This window comes from Myripristis murdjan, chromosome 18 (genome assembly GCF_902150065.1).
Source record: "Myripristis murdjan chromosome 18, fMyrMur1.1, whole genome shotgun sequence".
In the NCBI taxonomy this organism is placed as follows: Eukaryota; Metazoa; Chordata; class Actinopteri; order Holocentriformes; family Holocentridae; genus Myripristis; species Myripristis murdjan.
The window spans coordinates 24,059,880-24,077,882 of NC_043997.1; the positions used below are offsets into that span (position 1 = coordinate 24,059,880).

Below are 18,003 nucleotides of genomic sequence, written 5' to 3' on the forward strand. Positions count from 1 at the left end.
GGAACTCTTATCTGCATATTTTTGAACCTGTCACTACTGGAGACATGCATGCTCTTCTGTCACAATTAATGGTATCTCATAAAAAAAAAAAAATCCTCATGCTTTTATACTTCTATATAATTACATGTAAAAACATGGCATATTACTTCGTGATTGGCATAGAGGGATGTGCATCATTAATTTCAAGTACCAAGCTGCTAACAATGCTGAGGATGCCTTCTTTGATACTGGCAGTCTTAAATTAACAAAAAGATGCATATGCTGTCAATGGGTATTGTCTTGGGTATTGTCGTTGGGTATCCTCTAGCAATACCTGGAGAACCCTGTGTGTGTCTCTGTAGATACTAGCCTATCAGAGGCCACATTATGAGACAGGCATACAACTCAATATTTGGTGACACTCCTAATCTGAATATCTCATGCCATAATCAGGATAGAGCTCATGGGAGAAAAACAATTCTGAAGGCACAAAGGGAGGAAAACAGTATTGTTATAAAACGGGTCAACATGACACAGAGAAAAAGAAAACCACTATCTAAAAATCTGAAGAATTCTACACTCATTTTATCCCAGCAGATGTCTTTGATAAAGTCCATTGTTAGGAGCAAAAATAGCCTAGCCATGCTTGAAACATCGGCCAAGACAGCACACTAGACTAAGGTCTAGCTGATTAGGTAACACCTGAGCAAAGGTAAATACAAGAGTCATTTGCTTTGGTTAGGTGACAGATTTTTAAACATTCCTTAGTTTTTAAGTGATCGCTCAAAATCCAGCTAAGATGGGAAATGACCAAAAGGAGAATATCAAGTTATTCAATCTAGGTCCAGAGGCTTGCAGTTGCCAGATTGGAATCTATGAAGACACTGGCATGTTATGCAACTCTACCACAATACTGAAATCACAGTTCCACTATCTGTATGTCTATGGTTTTGGGCTGAAAACCTTTTCATGTCCCCAAGGCCACCTACAAACAAAATGGCAACTGAATGACCACTTTCTCAGCAAACTGCTGCATTACTAACCAAAGAAGAGTGATAATATGAGCTGGACAAAACAAGGCTGCCCAATAACTTCACAATTTATATCTGAGCTTTACTCTAAGAGACATATTTTTCTTTTATTGTGATCTTATGTTATGGTAGCACATGTTGTGTAACACCACCTTTGCTTAAGAGATTTCCACTCTCATTGATACTAAATTGATACTAAATTGAGATCAAAAACATAGTGGGTATGTTAAAGTTTGAGGGTTACATCTTGGTTTTTGATGTAGATGGTATGATGTAAAGAGGAAAGACGCACAAAGAGGTAGTAAGCAAGCTAATGTCATGAGTGTACGCTACATTTCCAGATGTCACAGACACTGTATCTTATCTGAATCAAAGCAGTGATGAAGCTGCTCTGCGCTCACGAGAGCTCTTATCTAGATTTACTCTTCTTCAAATGCCAAAAGTTTCACATGAGCAGCAGTGCACTGAAACTCCAAATCGAAATTATGCTTTCAGGTACCAGCTGAAATAAATTAATTATCCTTTTGTTGTTGAATAGAAGGCCAAATTTTTTAAAAAAATCCATCCAGGGGCGCTGATCACATTAGCGTTTTAGAATAAGATTTTATAGCTTCTGGGTTTATAATTAGCTCTAAGCTTCAGGCAGGTTCCAAGTCATGTCAGTAGGCCAGTCTCTAGGGTGCTGAAGTAGCGTCATGAAAAATGTCCAAAAATACAACATGAAAATTAACTCAAAGGCTTGTACAAAGTGGAACTAAATGGATTACTGCCATTTTAACTTGGCTAGCACAATAACACAACTTGGCTGGCACAACGGTGACTAAAAAAGCAGGTCTCAAGCCTCCTAAGCGTTCTACTGTGTTCATTAGGAATGACAGGGCAATATGATCCAACTGCAATAAACAACCCAAAACACAAGGTTTTATGTGTGTAAGGAAGAAGATGTAGGCTAAATATTTGATAACATGCTCAGAAAGTCTGGAGAAACAAAATTAAGCATGATCATACCACAATAAAAAAAATAAATAAATAAAAGTTAAACATAAATGAATAAATATATGACCAAGACAATTCCTTAACAAAGAAAAATATCAAAATTCTAGTATTTTGAGCTGGTAGTTTTATTGATTGGTTACTGTCAAGGTATGTTGCTCAACTGGACTTAGGCCTACTTCACTGACAAGGAAATAAAATGGTCTGCAACACATCACATCTGTGGCACATGGTGACATGGCTTCATAATTAGGATATAAGCTGGTCACTGCCAAGGAAAATGGCCACATCACTTGCTGTGATGACTGATCGAGCAATAGCAAGAGAATTCAGACATTTGGCACCTCGCACAGGACAGGAATGCTTAACCTGGTTTTCCAAGTAGAGATAATGATCCATGGCTAAAGTCTGCTGCAAACTGTTCCTGACACAGAAGCTGATGCCTTAGTTTTTTAAAATCTGGGGAAAAAAAGTTTCAAGAAAACTGCAACTCATCTCCTACAAGGCCGAGTCAAGTTTATTTATATAGCACATTTCATACGACAGGCGTGAACTCAATGTGCTTCATAAAAGCAAAAATTATAAATTTCAAAAACATATAAGAGAAGAACATATAGGATAAGAAGGTGGTATCTAAAAAGACAGGATATGATAAAACAAATATAAAACATAAGAACAAAGGAAGAAAGAAAGGAAGAAAGAATGAAAGAAAGATAGAGTGGCTGGCCATCCTCACTTTCCATGTTCTAATATGAATTTTATCTATTTCTTCACCATTTCAGGCATTGCACAGAAGCTTGGAATCACGTAAATCTTAATTTAATTGTCTTTAAAACAAAACACCTATTATGAAGCTGTTAGTTTACTAGTTGTTGGTAATTGATAGTGCATATTCATACTCACTGTGCAGCAGTTTAGTGGTAATGTGGCTATGGCTATCTTTTTTTCCAGGGCAAGGTCTTAGTATTTAGTGTATCTCAATGTTTAACTTGAAGCTCTGACATGTCAAACTCTTGTGCAGGTTTGAACTACCAACTGCCATAATGACAGAATCTCACATTTAACGTCCTGATACTTCAATTTCCCTCTTGATAGCACTGATGCCTTGCTTTGCCCAGTAAGAGTTTATGTTGAGGATGTAGAGGGAATTAAAGTACATTCCCTGTTGATCAGCACACTACAATTATACTGACTAATTTTCATTTTCATTCGATTTATGTTTGGAAAAACAAGATGCAATAGCAATAAAACAAAATGAAACTGAAGTCAATATAAGCATAAGGCACATTTTGTCAATCAGAGAATCAGCACCTCTCCACTGATTGGCTCAGGTTGATAAAACAGTCGTCGCTGAAATGAGCCGAACAGACAAGCAAATATGGACTAAAATCCTGCAGGACCCCGGAAAGAATTAACATCTGCCACTGGTCTCTAACGTGTGTTTCTTTTCAAAGACTGTGCAATGAAACATTAGTCTCCTTGCATCCATCTATGGCGCAAAAACGTTTCTTCGACATGTCGCTAACTTGTTAGCTTGTAACCTGGGGAATGGAGGCGGGCTGGCTAGTATAAGTGGGCGGAGTAGCCTTATGTGTGACATAATAATAATAATAAATAACATCACAAAAAGGAGGAAGTGCTGTCCGCTCATCTTAAAGGGAGAGTTTCAGTCTGTGTGCATTTCTCCATTTATCACAGGTTTAGTACATGGGACAGTATTTATGTGACCCCGAGACGTTCCCAATCACGAAAAAACAACGAAAATTGCATTTGTCATGCCATGTGGCCTTTAAGCATACTGAGCATCACAGGAGTGTCAAGGAGCAGAGCCATCAAGAACACCACCAAAGCACATGTGAAATCCTCGAGATGGCTCTGGATCTGGAGAGGAGATGCAAGGGGACAAGTTGGCACCACCTGAACACAAGCCGTGGCCTGATCAACCATGGCTGGGTCACCTGGGTGAGGGTGTCCGAAACACCCAATGACCCCAGGTCACATCACAGTTGATGTGTTCAGGTGCATCAGTCAATATATCTTTAAGAAACCACACCCAAGAGAAAAAAGAATTCTGAGCCCTAGGTTAATTTTATAATGTCTTTAAACTAGGGATGCATTGATCCGATATTGGCATCGGATAACGGCGGCAATAACGTTTTACCTGGATTGGATATCTATAAAAGCAACCAATCCGCAAGACCAATCCTTCCCCTTTAAATCTTTGCGACACGGGCTATGTCATATGGCACGTGTGCCACATGCCGCGAGAGTTGATTGAGTTGAGTTGCAAACAAGCAACATGGAGCAAACGAAAGGGTCTGCGATATGGAGGTATTTCACCCATAGCACACCAACTAGCTCGACGGCAGTTTAAAATGTACGTAAAATGAATGTTTCCAGGGGTGGTGGTACCACTGCCAGATATAATACCACAAATTTAATCAAGCACCTCCAGAAACACCACGCGAAGGAGCACGAGGAATTCCAGCAGCTGAACAGATCAAAGGGAGCCGCCGCTGAGGTTGAGGTTTGTAGCTTCTTAAATCAACAATGATATCGGATCAGTATCTGGTATCGACCATTATGTAAGGCCCCAGGCATTGGTATCAGCATTGGAACTGAAAAAGTCAGATTGGTGCATACCTACTTTAGACTGCCATATAGCCAGAGGGCTCTATGTTGAGGCCATGTTCCCACTACAACTCACTAGTATTTTCAAAAACCTGCTGTCCACAATGAAATGCTCCAAAATGCTTAAAGGTCTCTGTTAGACATATGCAAAGCAGGCCCACACACCTTCTGCCTGCACAAGTCACACTTCTGCTTTAAAAAGGAATCATATGACAAAACAGTGCTTGGGATCACACAATAATCAGTCTCAGCATTTTCTAAAACAAAAGAATGGCTTTTTCATATTCAAGCACCAAGGAGAGTGTTTTTTAAAAGCTCAGTTTTATGGGTGAAAATACTGGCTTAGTGTGAATAGAAGATGTGTTTTCAAATTTGCCCAGCTTAGTATGGGCAATTAAGCTGAGCTAGAAACCTTTTGCATTATGTTCTCAGAGTGAAGTCAGTGGCTTTCAGATCTTTTTCTTGCCTCTATTCTATGACCAGCAATAAACAAGGAAAATTAATAAATGGATGAATTGCACATTTCTTGGATACTACCACACCACAGGGTGTGTTTTGTTTATCTTGTAATGAAGAGGGTGAGAAGTAGGGGTGATACTGTATGACTGACTAGAAACAAAGCTAAAGGCGTACACAGGATTTGACTATAAAGTCACGAATGCCTAAACAATGTGACGTATTCATCTCAAACTTCACCTGGGACTTGTCTAGACAGTTAGATTTACAAATACTGTAGTCAACACTAGCCGTCAAGACCAGTAGTCTTGGATGTAGACTTAAGTCTGCTGAGTTATGATAATGACAGTAGCTGGGCAATTACCCAGTGTTGACTTGAGTTGCTCAGCATTTTACAGAGTCTGAATGGGAGAATCAAATACCTGCTTCGACCTTGCTCTCCTGCAAAAAAAATAGGAAGTGCCAAGATAAACAGACATTTGAATAAGAAAATATCTATCCAAAGTACTCCAACACACTGCAGTGAGAAAAAAAAATGGAGGAAAAAAATGTCAGTTTTTCTAGTCTTGTTACAAAGATGAAAAAGTCATCAGAGCCTAAAAGTTAATATTTGATACCACAAAGGAGAAAAACAAAGCAGAGATGTAGAGTTGGACTAACAACCGAGAAAGTACTTCTCAGTTACACAACAACTAATCTCACCAGCACCATCACATCCACTCTGGCCAAAAGTGACTCCTATCTGATTTTTACTAAAAGGCCAATATTTTCTCAGTTTATCAGTAAGTTGCTTGGTCTATCTCTAGGTTGGGCACTTGGGTTGTAATCAGCTACAAGGAGGTCTGCCTGCTCATTTAACCGTCTTGAACTTAAGTAACCCTGTGAGCCGCCATAAAAGAATGCATCATTTTCATCTTAGCTCTGTGTCATCAGTTAAGTGTCCAAAGAGCAGAATCTTGACTTGCCTTTAGTCAAGGCTAAATGTGTCTCAATGTGACAGCTGAATGGTTCCAGTTATGGTAGCGTGCTCACGTGGAAAAGTTACGAAGTCCAAAAGTACTGGCAGAGGCACTTGTTTGGCTGTTCATTTTCAAATTCAAAACTTTGGATTAGACTAGTTTGAAGTCAAGGCCATGTGAATGCCAGGGCTTCACGAGCATGACTTGTGTTTAGTTCTGACTCATGTAAATAAGGCGCTGAAGTGTCACTGTAGTTCACATGCTAGAATTAGCAATGTGAATGCCTGCCTTGAAATACCAAGCTACCAGTTCATGAGCAGTGAACAGCAAGTCATTCTGGTTAAAAGATATCAGCAAGCAGGAGAGAACGTTCAGGACGTAGTGCTGCTCCCAGCTCCTTTGTACTTATAGAAACTTGAACATACTAATGCCAGGGTAATCCACAAATATTAATATACCTGGCACAAAGACATAAGCTGTGTTGTTTGAATGATGGTAGCTTTCTTGCTTGCGCAACTACACATCTTAGACATTTAAAGGGCAGGCAACAAAAACTTGAATGTAAAAACCTACTTCACACTTACCTACTAATTCAAGCAAACCAATTTTCAAAGTAGCAAAAACTGGCTTGTGGCTGGTGTTAACTTTACAACCTTCATACGAAGTTAGCATGCTCACTTTCTGTTGACATACCTGTCAATGTACAGGAGAATTGAGGGGGCAGCCATCCTGCTCTGTCAGAATCCCAATCCAAACAAAAAGTGAAAGAAAGAGATTCCTAGAGTTGGAGTGGGGTGTGTTTCCCCCAAAAAAGAATAAAAAACAGTTGAGAGAAAAGAAGGACAGCAAAAACTCCTGATGGTGAAGTCAAACTCAAGACCATAATTCCCTTGGTGGAGATTTGTGTGTCTCCCAAACAAGTTAAGAGGAAACAAGCAGAGAAAAAATTCCTGATGGTGAAGTCAAACTTAAGACTATAGTTTCCTTGATTACAGAGAGCAAAAAGCAGGATGTCTTAAAACACACAGCCATGCAAACTGTGTGCTGTGAGCGAAACTGTCAAGGAACAGCGTGCTGCTCAGGCTCCCCGCCTTCTGACTGAAGGGATTTGACTGAACAGATGGGAGGGGAAGAATAGATGTGTGGGGGGGTGGGTGTTATGGGTGGGGGGGTGTGTGTTATGAGGGTGTGTGTGTGTGTGTGTGTGTGTGTTGGGGGGTAGTTACAGCTGCAAGTGAAGGGAACTTTCATCCAACTGCCTATAAAGGCACAGTGAAATCCCCTTAACCTTCCATATCCAAAACTGAGCCGGGGGAAACACGTTACCTCAACAGAAAGGGGAATCTAGCAAACCAGTGACAGGAAATGAAAGCACTCCTTGGTGAATTAAAAAAAGTTAAAAATGGCTACACGTGATTGGGGCCTGTTGAATGTGAAAACACAGTGAGCATTTCTTCATTCCTTGACAATACTGTGTCCAATCCACAGCCCAGTGCCTGACAAACACTACAACAAATACTGATGTGAAGTTAAACTTGGCAGGCATTTACTACTGGCTGCCACACTGAGCTGGTCAAACTGCACAGACCAGGAGAACAGAGGCCCTGCTGATAAGGAGGCTGAGGGAATCAACATGCATTACCTGCATCATCTAGTCACTACAAGCTATTCACAAAAACACAACCACCTGGATCAGTCTAGCAACACAAACGACGCAAAACAACACAAATGTTATAGGTGACCTATTTTGATCTCAAAACGTCACTGAGGAGTTTGCATCTCTGATAAAATATAACTTTTGTAAAGGAACTTTGATCCCACATCTTACTTTTTGACTGTAAGTTGAGTGTTGAGTTGATGCCATTTTCTCTGTTGCATTTCTCTTAAAAAAAAAAAATTCACTATCACACGGATAAATGATGTTAAAAAAAAAAAAAAAAAAAAAAAACATCTGTTGCCAACATATGTAGCATTTGTGGGCATTTTTGAATGTTCAGTAGTAAATTTTTTTATTATTCCTGTAAATAAAATGTAGATGACAGGATGTCACACTGAGATATTTCTGAGCATGTCAGTCCTTCAGAATCAAAGAGCAAACCAGTTTCCACACAGGAGCAAAGCCAGCACAGAAAAGGCAGCCAACAACAGCCTCAATTTACACCGAGTACAAAGCAGAAACTTGTTACACTATGTGTGAAGGGCAGGGCTGCAGTTGCAGATCAGTGATCACACTCGGTCTATTTATAGGTCGATTCACCCACCTTTGATTGAAAGAAACAAGTTCACAGTCCTTCTCTGGGTGCCACAGAAAGTCAATTTGAGAATTGTAGGGATAACTAACTCAAGTAAACACAGATGAGGCAGGCTGCAGGAAAGTGAGTACACCATTAAAGTAAATTGCTGTATTAAATCACAAACTAAATACTACTATACTGTAAGAGTCACTGATTGATAAAATCTCACTGTACGTATTAAAAAGTGCTTTTTCAATTTCAGTGGGACTGCCTTGGCTAAAGAAAAAGGTTAAAAAAAAAAATAGTGAAAAAAACTGCTGTTGGTCCCACTGACATTATTTATTGGTGGGTGGGATGTGGCTGGGCCACAGCTGGCCACAACACTGATATAATCACATACAAGATGAGGTGGGAATGTGGATGGAACAGGATTAATCACTGAAAAGTAAACTGTTTCAGTGGAATACACATAAAAATGAGGGGTGATGAGGCCAGTTCTCACAAAATGCCATTTCCTTACTGACACCACACAAATACTGTTTTCTTTCAGTGTCAGTGGATGAAGAGAAAGTTGTACAAAAGGTTAACAGAAAGTAACGTGGGCAACTGTCTTGCTGCTGATACTTGCACTTCAGAGTTACGCAAATGCAAATCAAATTATTCATCTGTGTGTGAACTTGTACCTCCAAATGCTTAAAAGAAGAAATTAATTCCTCCCCTTTGGCACATTTTAAGACAGAAATACTGACATGCCTGGCAAAAACATATTCATGAACAAGGAAATTCAGTGGAATTTCATTCTTACCTAAAGCGTTATTATGTAGCGTTCATTCACTCAAAGGAAATACAACACAAATGCAAATGTGACTCAGTCTGCATTCAGTGCTCCTATGCTCTGTATTATAGAAGCCTTGGTACCTTCATGGTATGCTTTGTGGAGTAAAGTTCAAATATGAGGTCCATTAAACAAGGTTCATAGGTCTGCTGTGTTTTATTTGTGTACAAGTACACAAACCCAAAGGTTGAGCACCATTAGTGCCTCGGTGTATGGTTTCAAAGGATGTTTAAGGACTAGAAGGTAAAGGCCAAACTGTTTTTCTCTGTGAACACACCCCTTTGAACCAAGGTTTATTGTGTGGATACAGGTATTGTTCTCCGAGTCATTTGATTATCTGCAATTGTTTGGGGAAAAATTCAAGAGGCTCATGCATATAATAAGTTCTAGTTAACTGAATATACTGTGTAGCAAAACATAGCCTTCTGACTATGCTTTATTCACTCAGTGTTATGCACAAGGTCAAATTCTGGGCAAGTTGTGCTACTATGTACTTGAGTGGTGGAAGGGGGAGGTGGGGGTACTGTCTTGGCTAAGCAAGGTTTGTAAAGTGACCTTGAGCAATGCCTATTTTTATTAGCCTATAATTAAGTTAGGTTTTCAACAAAAACTCAGTGAAGAGATAAGTACAGAAAACAAACTTAGAAACCACTGAGGAGAGTTTCCCCACAGCACAGCTCAAATACAGCAATATATCGCAGGAAAATATACAGTACAGAATTAGAGACATTCAGTCAAGAAATGCCCATTGAGAGGATAATTCCTATTTTTTGTTTATTTTATATTCACTTGTGTTATGTTAAGACAGACAGAAACATTTAAGAAATGCAAATGCAAACTATATGCCAGGCATGAAGGTAAGCAAAGAAAGTGTTTGATATTTCGCCCTCAAATCAATTTCATAATTTCAATTAATGGTAAATGAAGATGAGGAAAAATACCATAAAAAGAGCTTACAACATCAGCGTTTCCCCTAGAATTCTGGCTTTGGCGAGGGGGGATGCATGCTTCGTGCACGAAAATTTTGCGGGTGACCCAAAAAGTTTTGGGGGTACAAAAACATTTTGGAGGGTGGGGACAATGTTAATAAGTTGCTCAGTATTCTTCAGTATGTACTCAATGACTCATCTGTATTAATAGAAAATTCAACAAACTAAGGAGTCAACCTGCGGCTGTAGTGCTTGGAACTTGGAACGCCCGTGTAGGTGTCCATTTGATTTGAACCGGGGACCGGAGAAGGGCAAACATACTCATCCTTGCCACTGGTGGTCAACTCGGGCTGTCGTACTGTGCGTTTTAAAAACGCCGATATTTTCGCCTGTATTTCAGGCGGCTGGAGCCAACGTGACATGAATTATTTCACTTACAGGGGTACAGGTTTGATTCTCCTCTGTTCTCCAGTCCCAGGTGAGGCTCTGTTGGCGAGGCACTGCGCCCCGCCAATACAATGATAGGGGAAACACTGAACATATTGCATGTTCATTTGTGCTATATTATAAAATCTTACTTCATTCTTCACCTATGAAGCATAACTGTTGCTTTTTTTTCCAGAAATCTTATTTATTGATTAGTCAGTAACCTTAATGATCTATTAATGGATTAATCTATTTAAAAATGTATACAGTGGACCATTGTCTCAGTGACAATTTTGACATGAAATAGGGTAAACAGAGGTTACTAATGATATTACTTAGGGTTCAATTCCACATATCTAAATGGAACTAAACATTAAGTAATGCTATTAATAATATATATTAATAATACGGTGTTTAGCCTTTTATTTCATGCCAACATGATTGATGTGTTTGTGTCAAGAGAAAATGCACTGTGTCCACTGTTAGAGAAAAGAGGAAGGAAAAAAGTATTCAAAAACTGATTAAATGTGCCCGATTACTGTGGCAGTAATCGAAGCTGCAAAGCATTCCTGAAAAAGTTATCACAAACCTAGCATTTTGTCAATAGTTACGGGCTAAGACAGTAGCAGTCTTTTGGGTCTCTGCAATGTGGACAGACAATGTCTGCTGCAGAAATTAACAGTTTGAGAGGTCATGCTTAGTTCATCAAATAGCATTGCTCTGCCTCAAATGTAGCAGTTCTAGTAGCAGTAGCAGTTATAATGATATTATTTTGATGTTGTGAAATAAGACTACATATCATTTAGGACTGTGATATGACATAAGTTTTGTCTTTTCCTGATTTTAAAGGCTTCATTACATTAAAGAGATGTAATTTTCTGACCACTCTAGCTGTTACATTATTTGAGTCTGCCTGTGTGAACATATCCACATTTACTTACGAGAGTTTATCAAAAATGTCACTGTGTAAATGTTTTTTGAAAGCACCAACAGTCATCTCTACAATATCGTCAAAATATTGATAGAATTCAGTCAAAATTATTGTGATACTTGATTTTGGGCATTTCACCTAACATTCTGAGATTGTTAAGAGTATACACTGAGCTTCTGAGCTATTTACGTTTGACCCCTCTTGCAGCAGAGCAGGAGCCTGCAGTACATCGATATTAGGATCAATAATGAAGCAGTCGTTGAAATCATGGTCTTTACATCTAAGGATGGCGTCAAACAATTTGTAAATTGAGCCTATTTTCCAAAACAGTGAATTTGTCATTTAACATCCCTAGACCAAACCATAGATTCTAGTTACTTTCAAGCCAACAACCATCTAAACACCATTAGTAAGAGAGAAATTTTCCTTTAAAGAGCGTTGTGATCAGCTAAGACAGTTGAAGTTACCTGTTGAAGAGGCTGGCCAGTGGCCCCAGTTTTTTTTGCCTGCCGTCTTCCTCCAGATGTCGAGCACCTGACCCCAGATGCCACCGCATGGGGGTCCACAAGTCCCTCAAGTCTCCCGGTGATGATGACAGCATCACATCTGAGAACTGAGCAATGCCACTGTTGTCTGTCTCCAAGGTGACAATGGCACTGGAGTCGGAGGTTACCATGAAATCCAGGATGTCCTCATTGGAAACAGAAAGCGTAGCCGAGAGATCGGTGCTCATGCTCGACACGCTGCACACTGATATGTCGTCACTGCGGTTCAAGGCTCCACCACCGGCACCCATCCCCATGCCGATAGACGACCTGGAGGCTGGGCTGAAGAGGCGGATGGAGTCATAACTGCTGCGGGGGAATGTAGAGGACTTGTGGATGCCATTGCTGTCGGCAGGCTCTTCCAAAGGTAACATTGCAGGAGAGTCATGACTCGAGGCCAGCATGAGGCCTCGGTCCCCTGGGCGCTGGTGGCCATGGAGAATGGGCTCTGGATGGTTGATCTCCAGAGTCGGTATGCCAGAGTCATGGGAAGCCAGGCTGTGGCAGTCCTGGTCCTGGACTGCCTGGTTCCTCTGGGGGCTGCTGTAGTAGAGGGGAGTCGGGGAAGAGGATAGCATGCCGCTGGGCAGGACAGGTAGGTTGCAGGGCCATGAGCTGGGATCATGGCAGTTGTGGTTGGTATGGTTGGGCAGATCAGGAGAAGGAAGTGTTGTGACAGTCTGGTCTTTTACTGCTGAGACATTCTCCACTCTGCCTCCTCCGGACACACCTTGAAAAGGATGACAGACTCAGTTGAGCAGATCAGCAGTTGTGGAAATTTTCACACAACTCCTGATACAACGCACAACAACTATTTTATCAATCTAAAAAAAAAAAAAAAAAAAAAAAACAAGACAATGTCTGTATCTGCATTCACCCTCTTTTCAGTTGCATCCTTCAACTCTGTTTTTAATCTATCTAAGAGTATGGGAACTGCTCTTGATAGGACATACAGCATTTCAGACAAAATACTGACACAGCGTTGATTGTAACCCTGTTTCTAGTATTTATTACAACTATGTTCAATTTGTGCGTATTTCTGTGACAAAATTCTCCTTCTGCTACTTACTTGAGTGTTGCTAGCACATATGTGAGGCACTGATGACTGGATGATGATACCACAATAAGAAGGAAACAAATTTCTTATCTTTTTTGTTGGTGTATCAGAGGATGTCAGAGAGTTAAGTAACTGTTGCCTTGTTGCTAGTTCATCAGTGCAGCTTGATACACTGCATGTTATCCCCAACTGAGCAGGAATAACAGAAAGATTCTTAAAATGTAGTGGAATTCACTTTTCAGGCCTCTTTCTTACTGTCCTGGACATTACCTGAGACAGACAATGGCTCTGGTAGTGCACAAGGGTGAAACGTGATCCAACTGTAATTAGACTGTAACTGGAGTCTGTCCTGACATGTCAAAAGAAACCCTTGCAGTCTTACATCATGCCTACTCTTCATCACTGCCACGGAGATGAGTTAACGTGTCTGTATGAGCTGACTACCTGACAAGTAAAACCCCTTAAGTTATGCCACTGTTTACCACCAGAAATAGCTTTTTCCAAAAACTTTGATTATCTGTGTGTAATTTTGATTATCATACAAAATGGTCAACCGCACTGCCATTTTTCCCCCCTTTTCCTCACTGTAAACTGTGCACTACTCTCCAACAGACAACAATACAACAGCCTACTGATCTAATTCTGTTACTGTTACAGTATTGTTTGCCAGTAAATTGCTGTATTATTCACTGAGTAGTTTGTTCCTGTGAGTATATGCACTGCCGCCACCGCAAGTGACTTCATATTGTCATCAAGTACCTGCAAGCAACTGCTGTTTTACTAGCAGGCCAACATATTTGTTATATACAGCTTAATATTTGTGTTGGTTTAAAGGCTAATTGTTCTACAGGAAATTAGTCAAACTGTTCCTGTATATGTATGTGTGTGTATGTGTGTGTGTACACCACTGCCACAATAAATAATTTCTTTGATTCTGCTTAGGGCCCTATAATTTCCGCGATCACGGAATCGCAGACGGAATTGCGGAATTAGCCAAATAAAACGGAATCTATTTTTAACACGGAATATCACGGAATTTGAATGAAACGCTGTTTTTGCGTGGAATATGAACGTATGTCTGGGGAAAATTACACGGAGGGAAGCAAATCTGGGTGCCACAACCCCTCCAGTCATTTCACCTGCACCTGCACCACAAATAAAAAAATTTACAACAACTGCACCAGCACCGTACGAGTCCAAAAGGCAGAGAAACTTTCCAGGCTACTAGGGATGGGCGTATCGATCCTGTGGTAGCGATATATCGATACTCACACGCTACTCATTTGGCATCAATTTCCTTAAACAAATATCGATACTAACAAATAAGAATTGGGGGTGCATGCATAACGTTCAGCTGTTTTAGATAGCTTACTTCACTTACTATGTGCCGAGACACCCCTGTGCCTGGTGGCATATTGAGCTGGCCCGTGTCACGTGACGGCCCGACAGCACAGCCAGCAAGAGTGTCTCGAATGCGGGAGCCGGAGGAACACACAGAAAATAATGGCAGATCGGTCTTTTTTTCTTTTTTTTTTTGGACAAGAAAAGTGAAAATGTGCAAATTTTTGTTCATATTTAACTTATTTCATTGATATTTATGTTATTTGTTTTAATTTTAGTTTTATAATGTATTGACCATAATAAATATGGTATAAATGGTCTGTATTTGTCATGTAATTTGTCTTAAATGTAATAACATTTTTAATGAAAAAAATTGTCAGTAAGAAATTATCAGTATCGGTATCGCTGAAAATGCAAGAAAAAGTATAGGTATCGAATCCTGAAAGTGTGGTATCGCCCATCCCTACAGGCTACAGCAGCGCACTGACATGGATTGTGTAACAAAGCGAAGAGTTGCCACTCCGCTCTGTTTTCACTGGCTAACAGCAGCACACTGGCTTAGCTTGTCTATTCAGAGAAGAGGTATCACTTCGGCTTATTTTTCAATCTATGTTATCACATGCATACTACTGCTCATTCATTGGTGACTCATTGTCCCTCAATTGTTAGGTCTGTTTGATAAGTAATTTACATTTTTAAAACAAATATTAATTTAACATATTATTAAATTACTGGAGTCAAGCTTACTGATAAACATCTACTCCTTCAAGATAATTCATTATGTTCTACAACTCATAATCATACACTAACACTACATACATATGTTAGAGCAACATATCTCCTCTTTGCTACAAAAGATCCGTGGTAAAAAGTATTCCGTTGTTGTGGATGAGACCACTGATGCAAGAGACTGCAGCGTCCTAAACATCGTCATTTGTAAGTTAATGTGAATAGCCTGTACGTACAATGGTCAACACTCGGTTAACAATCTTTTAAGTTAAATGTGTGCGCGGCAAAGCTCTTCAGCGGTCGCACAACCCCCGTAAGCTTTGCACAACCCCTGTATGCTTTGCGTACGCAGAACCATTATCCGGCCTTAAGTGGACACTTTTATACCTACCCTCCCCCTACCATCACAATTACACAGTCAGCCTGTGGGGAAACACTACAACCACTTCAGATACAATTAAAATCTACTTTTACAAAACGATAAAGGTTTAAATTAGGTTTTAACAAAGTGTGTCTATGCTTACAGACAATAAGGGCTTTGGTAACACACTGTCTTACTATTCATTAGTTTCAAAATTGCTGGACAACAAATATCCATGTGCAGCATAAGGAGTTGCTTCATGATTGCACCACCTGCTGCTTGGAGTTGGATATGAAATAAACCTCTGGAGAAACAGACATTTCTAATCCTTTTCTCTCTCCGAGGTGAGTTCAGGGTCTCTGCAATAGTAGCTCAGGATATCAATGGCTTGTGATTGTGAATACAATTAAAAACTCCAGTAAATTTCTTTAGCAGCTCTAGTCTTCTCTCATAAAACAGAGACTGTGTTAAAATAGCAATAGGGTTGTCCAAAAGTCCAAAAGTAGCAAATCTGCTGAAGTCAATCTCTAACCATGGATGCGGTGTTTTGCAAATGGCTGAAATACATAGCCAAAGCCTTGGCTAAGCTCTAAACCCTGACCAGCAGGATGTCATGTGAGCCTGGTAGACTTTGTCCCAAAACAGAGCTACAGGCTGTTCCAATGCTACTGTGAATATAATTAACCAAAGCCAGAGGCCGCCAGGAAATGTCAGTCTCTGCAGTCACTGACTTTTTATTATTAACTGTTACAATTACAGCACAAAAATGTATTTGGTTTGATCTCTTGATATCCACTGAGTAGTTGACTGCAAATAGCAGTAAGATGTAACCTTATGTGTTCAAGTGCTAGAAAAGTGCTTAAGTAATTTTAGTCTTAATTGCTATACCTGTTACAAGAGAAGATGACTGACTCAACTAGCCTACAATTCGGGACCTAGAATATGAGTGGCAAAAGGATGATTGTTTGGATCATCATTTTTACTCTCCTGACTGTTAGCCTATCATTACAGTTACAGTGTAGACAGCAAAATTCTCAAGTGAATCAGAAAAACAAATGTCTTTTCAGATGGTATTGCTTGGGCCAAAAAAATTTCAAATAGGGACCCATGGTCTAAAGTAATGCTTTCTGCATTGGTGTCTGGTGGTCCTTTACAGGTTTCCAGAATATATACTACACAAATTCTATGCACACACTTATATCTACATATATATCTATAGATAAATAGATATTATATATATAAATATATATATATATATATATATATATATATATATATATATATATATAATGTGTGTGTGTGTGTATATATATGTGTGTGTAAAAATATAAGTAAAAATATATAGTTAAAGTATTATTAAATTATTGTTGTATTATTTTAACATTATGTTTAATTGCAATTCTATCATTATCAATGCTTAAGTATGATATTTTGAAAGAATTTAATACTTAAATCAACCCAAAATATCTTGTGATTTTGAACTTAGGGTTAGGGTTAGAGAATATGTTCCAAACTTCATTAAGTGTGTGAATTCAGTTATATTTAAGGCCACATGAAGCCGCCAGATGTTTAAGTACTGTGATGTTAAATTGTGCGTGTGTGTGTGTGTGTGTGTGTGTGTGTGTGTGTGTGCAGTGCTGAATGGAGGGTAAACACTGAGGCAGTGTATCTAACGCCGGGTAACCCACCACACTGGCTGCCTCTCCGGCTCTCGGTGCCCTGGGTCGTGTTCGCCATCGCCGCCTGTTGATGCTACAGGTGGGCGAAGGGGAGCCGGCCGGAGCGGTCCATGATGATGCTCTGACTACTGCTGCACCACCATCACCTCCCCGTCTTCTTAGCGCAGCTTCATACACAGAAACAACAAGAGAAGCAGGTCATTTTCTCGGACAGGTGCATTATTACACTATGAGGAAGCCGACAAAGCAGCGAGAGGAGAGAGCCGTCTCCAACCGGACTCGTTCGCCAAGTGCACTTGTCCGTTTACGCCAACTGATTTGCCTTCAGTGCTTCCTCAAGTGTCACCGTACTGAATTCAAATTGCCACACATTATTTTTTACCATCATTACACCACTGCTAGAGACGAAAGCCTTCGTTGGTGATTAATTATTCTGTGAGGTAAGCCACTTTCAAAGTTTATTCGGTGTCGTTAACATTGACATACCTGCCTCGATGCTTCCGCCGCCATTTTAAAACAAACTTAAACTGAGAGTGCGGTGCAATCGAGCCAAGAATGTCCAGAGTGTCGATGGATTCACCTGTGTGGACCTGAAGGCATTAATAATCGACCAGGCGTCCTGAGATGCAGCGAGAGGCGGTAAGAGCTCAGGACGTGACATCTTTTGGTATGAAAGGGAGGTTTTCCTCTTTGAGCTCCCTGTTTTTGAGCAGACTGGGAAACCAAAGTTTGCCTGCTTTGATCTGTGGTCGGCCTTTTGCCAACTGTGTTTCAACTTAAAACCACTGCATTGTGTGTTTCTTAAGGCTGATAGAAATGATTTAGGCTGAAGTTGCACATTGCGTACGTGTGAGGCATTTTCATGTCCGTAAATTACATGGATTCAT

General features: G+C 40.0%; 1 protein-coding gene across 1 annotated transcript in view; it reads right to left on the reverse strand.

Annotated features, from left to right (window-relative positions):
• The window catches only part of LOC115376378 (TBC1 domain family member 14-like), a 59,091-nt gene extending 41,412 nt beyond the window's left edge, over positions 1-17,679 (reverse strand). The window contains 3 exon segments of the mRNA XM_030075920.1: positions 11,872-12,679; positions 17,126-17,283; positions 17,603-17,679. Of these exon segments, the coding sequence (XP_029931780.1) occupies positions 11,872-12,679; positions 17,126-17,174 (857 nt within the window). The 5' untranslated portion in view covers positions 17,175-17,283; positions 17,603-17,679.
• Between the last annotated feature and the right edge of the window lie 324 nt (positions 17,680-18,003).